This window comes from Doryrhamphus excisus, chromosome 22, assembly GCF_030265055.1.
Source record: "Doryrhamphus excisus isolate RoL2022-K1 chromosome 22, RoL_Dexc_1.0, whole genome shotgun sequence".
NCBI lineage: Eukaryota > Metazoa > Chordata > Actinopteri > Syngnathiformes > Syngnathidae > Doryrhamphus > Doryrhamphus excisus.
The window spans coordinates 1287145-1297440 of NC_080487.1; the positions used below are offsets into that span (position 1 = coordinate 1287145).

Sequence of the window (10296 nt, forward strand, 5' to 3'; positions counted from 1 at the left end):
GAGCCGAGTATAGGGAGCGTATTTGTCCCAAATTTTGTTTTCAAGGAGACCTCTGTAAACTAGCTCTGTCAATTAATTGCCTGTGCATTTCCCAAATACATGTAATTCAACACGTTGTCTAATTGATTACGATAGGTACAAACAAATCTACTGTGGTTTACAATTCGTAACTTTTTACACAGGGAGCGCCACCTGAAAGACAAAATCAGGGCTGAAATTTTATCAGTGTGTCTGTGATTTCTTTCTTAACAGCCTTGCCAAGCCTACCCGTCCTACCTGGGTTTAGCAACAGGAACGAAGCACTCTAAACTCGACACCTGAAGGTGGGTAAAAACGAGTCAAATTTTGTAAGTTTATGTAATTTTCTTAGTCACTTTCAAATGACAGAAGCTTTTAGTGGCGACTTGTATTTATAGCTGTCGTGCTGGTGTGCCCATAACTCAACAAGTTAGCTGAACGTTAACCGTGAACTTTCCAAAGCTAATCAAGTTCACTCTATTAAGTAGCTAACATCTACACCATTAGCACAGCTAACCATCGTACTGTTTGATTAATCAGCTTGATAATTACCGGATACTGAAAAGCTGATTTATTACAGTTATATCTACGTTGTGTACACGCATGTACACAACAAACAAGTTGAGCTAGTCATCGTTTGTTATGTTGGGAAGTCTCTGGAGTGTTGGCTTGCCTCAATAGGCCCCAGTTTACAAAGGTGGGAGCAACCGAATCATCTGGACTGACATGCGCACTACAAACCAGTTATTATTAGTTTAATCTTGCATAGATTCATTCTTATGTCAAGCAGATCAATCAGTGGCTGATGATGCACTAAAGGAGTGATGGAGACCACGGACTGTCCCACTGAGGGCGATCCTCTGAAGAGAGGTGAGGATGGCGTGGAGATGGGATCAGCGCCGCCGGAAACGGAACTGAAAAAGGGCTGCAAGGAAGTCCTAGGTCTTTCCAAACTCACCCAGTGGAGGACGGCGGTCTTCTTCCTGTCCTTGTTCCTCTGCCTGACTGTGGTCTTTGCCTTCTCCTTCATCATCCCCTGTCCCGTCAGACCACAGTATATGGCCTCATGGAACAGGACGTTCTCGGACGCAGGTGTGTATTTTGTTTATTTGTTACTAACAGCGTACGTTTGGTATGTAATATTACTCCTTTTTCGCTGCAGAAACCTATGACTTTTTAGCATTTGATGATGCAAGCAAAGACAAAGTGATGGACATCATGCTTGTTCTCAAGAGCACATCAGCCAGTACCAACAATACATGTGACAATGCAGGTAAGACGCAACGCTAAATTCCTAGCATTGTGGCGTTTTTTGGTTGATGATATATACTGACTCTTTGTGCTCTAGGTCTGCCCTCTCCGTGTCTTTTCATGTTGGCAGTGGATGGGACAGATGGAAAGACCCTGTGGGAGCGTCCACTGGAGCCCGACTTCCACTGGGCCCAGTGTGGGCTGGACAAAAACGCCGACAGGAAATGGGACTGTCTGCTGTCCCATTCCAATCAACTGTCAGCTCTGGACAAATCCAATGGTAGGGGTGCTCATCTTAGATGTCAATATATATATATATAGTCCTAAAGATGTGAACCGCCGTATAATAAAACAAAATGACTCGCCATTTGAGGGCGGCACGGTGGTCGCGTGGTTAGCGCGCTGACCTCACAGCTAGGAGACCTGGGCTCAATTACATCCATTGTGGAGTACATCCATTCTAGAATATTAGCTAAAAAATATGGAGGTCAAACAATTATATCAATCCATTTTTTACACAGCTTATCCTCACTTTGGTCGCCGATATGCTGGAGCCTATCCCAGCCGTCTTTGTGCGAGGGGCGGGGCACACCAGCCAATCACAGGGCACATATAGACAAACAACCATTCACACTCACATTCATACCTATGGACAATTTGGAGTTGCCAATTAACCTAGCATGTTTTTGGAATGGGGCGGAACCTGGAATACCCCGGAAAAAAAAAACACGGGAGAACAAGCAAACTCCACAAATAAAAAATATACTAAGTTACATTATTATTCAGGGATGCACGGTGGTCATGTGGTTAGCGCGCAGACCTCACAGCTGGGAGACCAGGGTTCAATTCCATCTCTGTGTGGAGTTTGCATGTTCTCCCCCGGCTTTTCTCCGGGTACTCCGGTTTCCTCCCACATTCCAAAAACATGCTAGGTTAATTAGCGACTCCAAATTGTCCATAGGTATGAATGTGAGTGTGAATGGTTGTTTGTCTATATGTGCCCTGTGATTGGCTGGCCACCAGTCCAGGGTGGACCAGGGTGTTCCTAAGTTCTCTTTGCCGTCACTGGCACCTTTTGTATTTGTTAGTCATTTAAAAAAAAATATCTACGTAACGCATGTCTCGTCAGGTGAGATCAAGTGGCAGCAGCCTCGGACTCCTGGTCTGCACGGCCGCTTGCCTGTGCTCAGTGTGCCAGACCTAAATGGGGATAAGGTCAGCGATGTCGCCTTGGTGGCAACCGATAACATGCAGGTAAAAAAAAAACATTAGGTACAATCATGTGCATAATAATAATAATAATAATACAAGAACTGTGTTATTAGTATTATTGTGGTTGGGTGCTTATGTATGTACGTAAGATAACGCACTACTGATGATGATGCATCAGCAGGATCAGCTGGTGTTCCTCTCGGGGAAGACCGGCGCACAAATCGGCTCGACGGTGACGCTCAACACCACAGAAACAAGCGGCCACCTTCTCCATTCCACCGGAGGCGGGGCCCACTATCTGCTGTTACAACAGGGTTTGCATTGCAGCTCCCCCCGTCTTGAATTATTGTGGTCGACATTTTGAAGTGTGGTACTCACGGCCGTTTCCGCTGTCTCGGTCAGACACCGGCTTGTATGGACTGGCACTGCGGAACATCGCGGCCAAAGCACAAGTCGGCATGGAGGTGGGGCTCAAGAAGGATAAACAGCTGGAGAGAAAGGTCGCGGTCGGATCTGGACTGGTACCGGTTTACATGTAAGACACAGTCCTAACAACCATGACCTTTTTTGTTGTTTTTCATGAAAGTAATGTTTTCTTGATTCTATGCTGCAGGTCTGACTCGTTGAGGCACGTGGCAAAAACAGGCGACTCAGATTCGTCCAACCTGCTGGCGGTTACGGGCAGCGAGGTGGCTTTAATCGATGGGAAGACATTACAGCTCCTGTGGCTTTTTAATACCACGTCAGTCGTCAGGTAATTCAATTCAAGAGCTGTCAAGTAAAAATAAACATCCAGTTTGGCTCCTTGTGAGGGTCTACTGGTCGTCAGCCAATCACAGGGCACACATAGACAAACAACCATTCACACTCACATTCATACCTATGGACAATTTGGAGTCACCAAAGGAGGAAATCTCATTGCTAAAAATTGTCATTTGAAGATATTTATATGATGGTAAAAGGTGACAAAGCTGTGTTTCCTGTGATGTCTTATCAGGGAGCCGTCCTTTGGACACTTCAACAAAGATGGCGTACCTGATGTTGTGCTTGAGGACATGAGCGGCAACACCAAGACGGTAGGTTGCAAACGCTCTGAACTACAGTCACAGCTTCTTTAGCTTCGTTCCTGAAGCCATCACTGCAATGAACAATTAAAAATGAACAATACTGCAATACTAAAACCTCAGTTATGTACAATAAGCTTCAAAATGTGCAATACGGGACTTCATCATTCATTCAAGTGAAACTCAGGTACAATATGTGCAATACTACATTTTGTTACTGTAAAGGTTAATGTTTTTGATGTACACATTCATTCATTTTCTACCGCTTTTCCTCACGAGGGTCGCGGGGGTGCTGGAGCCTATCCCAGCTGTCTTCGGGCGTAAGGCGGGGTACACCCTAGACTGGTCGCCAGCCAATCACAGGGCACATATAGACAAACAACCATTCACACTCACATATGGACAATTTGGAGTCGCCAATTAACCTAGCATGTTTTTGGAATGTGGGAGGAAACCGGAGTACCCGGAGAAAACCCACGCATGCACGGGGAGAACATGCAAACTCCACACAGAGATGCCCGAGGGTGGGATTGAACCCTGGTCTCCTAGCTGTGAGGTCTGCGCGCTAACCCCTAGACCACCGTGCCGCCTGATGTACACATATTTACACTTATTCTGAACAGCACCTGCCACTTTTATATTATTTTTATTTTCCTTTTATTTTGACTTTCTACAAAATGCACCGTGGAGTTTAACTCGCATCCCGTTTTGCATGCAAGGTGTTGATTTTAGACGGCAAGACCGGTGACATACTGTGGAGCGTGGACCTTCTGGCCAGTCCCGACCTGCCTCGACCCGCTTCTATATTCACCACCAACTCCATTTCCATCTTTGTCTTCTGGGGGCTGCTGCCCGCCAAGGACAACTCGTCTGTGAGTCCACACAACTGTATGGCTTGGGGGGGGGGGGGGGGGGGGGTAAATGACACTGCTGATAAGCTGATGTACACGCGTGTTCCTTTTAGGTGGGATTCAGTGGTGACCATCGTTCATATATGCTGCATCCTCTGTATTCCAACCTTCTCCTGGAGTCCGACAATGTTATGGAACACATCGTTACCTTCAAAGGTATGTTCTACATTGGAGCGTTTTTACACCTGCTTCATTTAAGCCAGGGGTGGGCAAACTACGGCCCGGGGGCCACATCCGGCCCGCCGAGTGTTTCAATATGGCCCGCCTGTTCTTTCCAAAGTATTTTATTTAAACTCAACATACAACCTGGCATCGTGGCTTGGGCCAACTTTTTGATGGTTGAAGTAGCTGCTTCATCAATTTCGTTATTTGATGTGGTCTGTTGTTTACAAAATACTCCTGGAAAAAGGAGCACAAGCACAATAATAATAATAATAATAATGTTGTCAATAATGATAATAATACTACTATTATATTAATATTGTTGTTAATAATATTAATATAATAATGGTAGTAATATTACAAAATACTCCTGGAAAAAGGAGCACAAGCACAATAATAGTAATACAAATAATAATAATAATAATGTTGTCAATAATGATAATAATACTACTATTATATTAATATTGTTGTTAATAATATTAATATATCAATTGTAGTAATATTATTAACAAAATAATAATATAACATTACTATAACTAATAATAATAATACATTTATAACACACTTTACATCAAATAAATGATTTCAAAGTGCACATATAGCAGATTGCATGACACTTTTACATGTAAAATATGTGCAAAAATATAGGTGTAAAATACTACATAATCCCCCCCGTCAATTTTGTTAAATTAATGCGGCCCGCGAGTCAAAAAGTTTGCCCACCCCTGATTTAAGCAGTGTGTTCTGATGGTTCATTCAGCCACTCAAGTGCTGAGTGTCAGTCATGTTAAATCAATGAGACCAGGAAGTACTATACTGCAATACTCACTGAACTCTACATTATCTTCAATGTAGCAGTTTTCATATTTTGTGAAGGGATGATAAATCGAAAGCCGTCAGTTGGAATACGTTGTAGTTGTCTCCAACAAAGCACATCCGGTCAAATAATGCTACATTGCGTGACCGTTTTTATTTGTAGCTACGTTGATGGAGCGAGGGCGCCACGCCGCCTTCGTCCTACTGACAGGTCCTGGGACCGGAGACGCCGCAGGCGCCGTGGGTCTCAACAAATGGAAGCTCAAGCACGACGTGCCTCAGAGTAAGGTGATCCCGATAGGCGATCCCGACAAGGAGTCCACAACCGACGACAACGACATAAAAGAGGCCTTTAACAGGCTCAGATTCAGCGACAATTGACGTGTCAGCCACTGAGTAATAAGACAGCAACTTTTTGTTATTTAAACTCAAGTATGTCCTCCATTTAGAAATATGTTGTGGCTGAGTAGGTTCTAACCTCCCTGCTGCAAACAAACGTTTGATTTCAGCTCCATGCATCCTACGAGTCCAAAGACCTGCTGTTTCACTCCGCCTGCTGACAAACTCATCATGACTTTGCTGTACTTTTACGTCTTGCACTTTCTCACAACAATGCAATTGTTTTTTTGGTTTTTGTTTTTTTACTTCCAAAAGCTGGATTCCTATGCAGAGCTATGCAATTGTTTTATAGCACTTGGGTCATTTGCTGTATATTTCATACCAGAACAGCCTTAAAATCATGGTTAAATATAGGAATCCACACTACATTACATTACAAGTATTAAGGAAAAAAATTTAATTGGGTTATTTGTTTTGTATAAGAATATACTGAAAAATGTTGGCCTTTAAGTAGAGCTTGGGTTAAATATCCTATTTGAATTTGATTATGAATAAAAACGATTTTAAGACAATATCTGGGACTATTTGTATTAAACTGATTTAATTATTTTGTGAAATGTACCCAATGTTTTAATGTTTGTGTTCAGGTGAGTTTTTTTTTAAAGCTTAAATACGTTATGTAGACATGCTGGCGTTAAGGTGTTAAAATAGATCAATAGTTGAGGCTGAAGTAGTTTTTAAAAGACTTAAAATTTGACTTTTTGTCATTGAAACTGGCATTTTTTTTGTCAGGGTTTAATGTGAATTTTAAGTATTCTCTTGAGGGTTAAATGTATTTATTTGAGTCGAAATATACATGCATTGTTAGCTAGCTCATCCTCTTTAAAATACCAATTCAATTTGGTTATTGGCATTTGGGGGTTTTGTTAGCAGAAAGCTATCATCAAAATTAGGAAGAAATTAAGAAATCCAATCTTTAAATATTTAACTCTTGTTTTTGTTTTAAGTTTCACTTTTAGAATGGAACTATTGAAATTAAAAGTCTTCAAAGTAGTCTTATTGTAATCGAGCTGCACCTGTAGTTGTGTACTTTTGTCTCCCCCTTGTGTTGGAAATTGTTACTGTCCAAGTATCCTCGCGCTGCATCCTGAGTTGCGCATGCGCAGTGGAGCAAACGCTCGGGTTATGTTGCATACGTGATTCCATGTGCACATTGAAGTCAGTCACGTACAACTGTCAACATGTGATATGACGTGGGTCACTAAGTCACCGCAATGACAGTCACACCACCTCGAATGATCTCTCTTAGAACCGGAAGTGGGTATCATTTTGTGTAAAATATTACACTTTTTTCTTTACAACCTGTACGACGCGTTCAGGTACATGTAAAGTCCAGCTGATGATTAACAACAACCGAAAACAACACTTCCGCATTGCAAAGTCCAAAACTCTATACGAGAAAATGACATTAGACACAAATACAACACATGAGATCAATTTAACCCCCCTTTACAAGGTCCATCAACCCCCAAATTGGGCCAGTCGGTGCCAGTGGCGCCCCCAAAAAAAGTGTTTTGAATGTGACCCGATGTATCCGCCAATCCGCCATATCGGTAGCATTACTCTGCACGGCGGCAGTAGTGCAGTGCTGGTGGTGCGTTCACGGGAGCGCGCTTAAGACTGGAACGTCACACTTCCACCTCGCCGCTGTAAAAGTGACTCAGAGCTTCACATTGCTACGAGCCCCAAGGTAACGTTTGTATATCATTTTTTAAATCATTTATTATGATTTATGATGAATTAGAATATTCGACAATACAATCTGAGAACGTAATGCTGTTCAATTTCCGGATTGGCACTTTTATTTCTTAAGATCTTATCATGTCATCTTCAGGTATTGGTATTATTTGATTTAATTGTATTTAACGTGTACTACACTGCATAAAAAATGATTTTAAAAGCTTTTTAATGATCGCAGTCCTTCACTATCGATAAACAGGAAGCCTGTTTTTCCTATTTGGACGACCGTTTACCTTCATGTTCCTGAAGGCGCCATGACAATTTGAGGCTGTTTTACATACGTATTGATATTATTAGAAAGGATCATTTTACAAAAATAACACTGCCAGTTTTAGCCTATATGGCCGGATTATGCTAATAGGAGGTCAATTACGCTGCATCAGATATTTATATATCTATATTTATAATTATTTAGCATGATTTGTCTCCTGTTGTGTGTTTTTTTTAATCAGTGAAAATGGCTGAAGACATTCAGACCAAACTTGAGAATTATCGCACTGCTCCATTTGATGCGAGATTCCCCAACCAGAACCAGACTAGAAACTGCTGGTCCAACTATCTGGGTAAGACTAGGTCAAGGTCACAATATTATGTTATTGAAAAAAATGCCCCATAAGTGCATATGAAAACAGAGATATCCATTTAAAGTTCAACTTTCTTTGTGAATTGAGGTCACACAGTCTTTCACTGTATTATGATTAGTATTGTCATTCATCTATTAATAGATTACCATCGCTGCCAGAAGGCTCTGGATGCAAAGGGTGTGGACAACACCCCGTGCGACTGGTACCAGAGGGTTTACAAATCACTCTGCCCCATGTCCTGGGTAAATACCCCCCCACACTCTTTTACTGATTTATAGTAATTATCAGGGTAAAAATATCAAATATTGGTAAAAATCTATGAAAAATCATCACATCACATTTGTTATCGTTATCCAAAAACAAACTAGTGTTTCTTATAAAATACAAATAAAGTGTGGACGTGATGCTAAACATGACTAAAAGTGTACATATACTTTAAAAGTCAGGTCTTCAAAGTCAAAAGTTTATAAAACACAAAGATGACAGTCTTTTAACAAAGTGGGGAAAAGCCCACGTGATGCCGACATAGGCTAACATTCCCGATAATCGGGAATCTAAAGCTACACCCCTAACACCGTATCCTTGTTTAACATTATGGGGGGAAAAAACAAAAATATCCCAGGAGAAGAAGTGTGGAGCTCCACAAGTCTGGTTCATCTCTCGGTTGCAATTTCCAGATTCTTGAATCCGCGGAAAGATACCAAAGACGCTTGACCCCAAAGGCCATGCTAGCAGAGTCGAAGGAAATGGATGTCAAAAGATAAAATATTCTTTCATAAGTGCAGCATTTAGCAAATAAAATAGTTTAAAGTGATCAGAAAAAGTTTAGTCTGATTTAGCGTCAGTTGTTGAATCTGTTCAAGTCATGTACAGCATGTAAACAAACGTCTGGTTCCAACTGGAATGGCAACAAACGGATGGAGAGGCAACTACGCCCCCTAGTGGATATAAGGCCAATGTACACCATAGATGACATATTTTAAATAGGTACTTTTTGAAAACTTTAAACGTTTTATTATGGTGTATTTTTACATTTAAAAAAACATCCGGCATTAGTAACCTTACATGTTTTAAGGTACATTTTTAATATAAAGAAAATATATTTATTAAAATATCTTGAAACATTGTTAAGCTTTGTTTAAAAAGCTTAATGTTTCAAGATATTTTTAATAAATATTGTTAATATCAAATGGAGCATTGTTAAGATTTGTTTAAAAAGCTTAACAATGTTTCAAGATATTTCTAATAAATATATTTTCTTTATATTAAAAATGTACCTTAAAACATGTAAGGTTTAACATTGTTAAGCTTTTTAAACAAAGCTTAACAATGTTTCAAGATATTTTTAAATGAATATATTTTCTTTATATTAAAAATGTACCTTAAAACATGTAAGGTTACTAATTTTTTGTATTAAAAAGGTTATTTAATATTTATTAACATTTATAAAAATATAAAATGTATAATTGGCCTTTCAAGAAAAAGATTGAAGATTAGTTTTAAAAATGATCAAATGCATTATTAAAAATGTTGCCATTTTTAAGTTAATTTTTAATGTTAAATAAGTTTAGAGTTTTTTTTGTGTTGTGTTTTATGAGAAAAATGTAATTATTCTGCTCAGAAATGTTTTCAGGATATTTGTTTTTATCGTTTTAAATAATAAGTTTGCATTTTTTATTATTTTTTTGGAAAACTGACATTTTTATAAAACATTCAACAGCATCGCTTATATTCAATGTTGCATTTTCCATTCTAAAAATCAAATATACCCTTAATAAGTGAGCGGAATAAGCAAATACCAGACCATAACGTTAAAACTGTGTTTGTCGTTGGTCAACCACCGCCATTTTATATTCATTGACAATGAATGAAATGACTTTGTTTATTCACTGTACATGTGTATTTCTTACAGTGAAAATATAAAAAAAATTGACAGTACTAAATAATGTCTCTTAGGTCCAGAAATGGGATGAACAGAGAGAAGAGGGGACATTCCCTGGAAAAATCTGAATCGGAGGTGCAGTGTTCCAAAGAGCGTGTCGCTCTATCACTACCACTGAATGCTCATTCCTCACAAGCGCCATTAAAGGACCCAACAGAGCCGATAATAAATATCTATCAAGTCTATCCTGGTCTGCT

General features: G+C 39.9%; 2 protein-coding genes across 4 annotated transcripts; both read left to right on the top strand.

Annotated features, from left to right (window-relative positions):
• Nucleotides 1–233: 233 nt before the first annotated feature.
• Nucleotides 234–6345, top strand: fam234a (family with sequence similarity 234 member A). Of its 3 annotated transcripts, none has more exons than XM_058061402.1 (12): nucleotides 234–323; nucleotides 809–1110; nucleotides 1181–1291; nucleotides 1367–1549; nucleotides 2399–2523; nucleotides 2660–2795; nucleotides 2884–3016; nucleotides 3095–3235; nucleotides 3479–3557; nucleotides 4265–4417; nucleotides 4510–4612; nucleotides 5598–6344. In XM_058061402.1, exons 2-12 carry the CDS (start codon nucleotides 843–845, stop codon nucleotides 5813–5815), a joined length of 1650 nt encoding a protein of 549 aa, XP_057917385.1. In that variant the 5' UTR covers nucleotides 234–323; nucleotides 809–842; the 3' UTR covers nucleotides 5816–6344. The 3 variants fall into 3 exon arrangements, with proteins under 3 accessions (XP_057917385.1, XP_057917387.1, XP_057917386.1); XM_058061404.1 differs by having other exon boundaries at nucleotides 2663–2795; XM_058061403.1 differs by having other exon boundaries at nucleotides 260–323; nucleotides 806–1110; nucleotides 5598–6345.
• A 1013-nt stretch (nucleotides 6346–7358) lies between these two features.
• On the top strand, nucleotides 7359–10284 carry LOC131109539 (cytochrome c oxidase subunit 6B1). Its single transcript, XM_058061675.1, has 4 exons — nucleotides 7359–7523; nucleotides 8026–8136; nucleotides 8299–8399; nucleotides 10114–10284. Exons 2-4 carry the CDS (start codon nucleotides 8031–8033, stop codon nucleotides 10165–10167), a joined length of 261 nt encoding a protein of 86 aa, XP_057917658.1. The 5' UTR covers nucleotides 7359–7523; nucleotides 8026–8030; the 3' UTR covers nucleotides 10168–10284.
• Nucleotides 10285–10296: the final 12 nt, after the last annotated feature.

Excerpts from the sequence above, each read along its gene's own strand:
- fam234a (XM_058061402.1), top strand. The coding sequence starts at position 843 with ATGGAGACCACGGACTGTCCCACTGAGGGCGATCCTCTGAAGAGAGGT. Across the intron at positions 3,017-3,094 it reads GGACTGGTACCGGTTTACAT|GTCTGACTCGTTGAGGCACG; the intron begins GTAAGACACAGT and ends TCTATGCTGCAG. Across the intron at positions 3,236-3,478 it reads AATACCACGTCAGTCGTCAG|GGAGCCGTCCTTTGGACACT; the intron begins GTAATTCAATTC and ends ATGTCTTATCAG.
- LOC131109539 (XM_058061675.1), top strand. The coding sequence starts at position 8,031 with ATGGCTGAAGACATTCAGACCAAACTTGAGAATTATCGCACTGCTCCA. Across the intron at positions 8,137-8,298 it reads CTGCTGGTCCAACTATCTGG|ATTACCATCGCTGCCAGAAG; the intron begins GTAAGACTAGGT and ends ATCTATTAATAG. Across the intron at positions 8,400-10,113 it reads CACTCTGCCCCATGTCCTGG|GTCCAGAAATGGGATGAACA; the intron begins GTAAATACCCCC and ends AATGTCTCTTAG.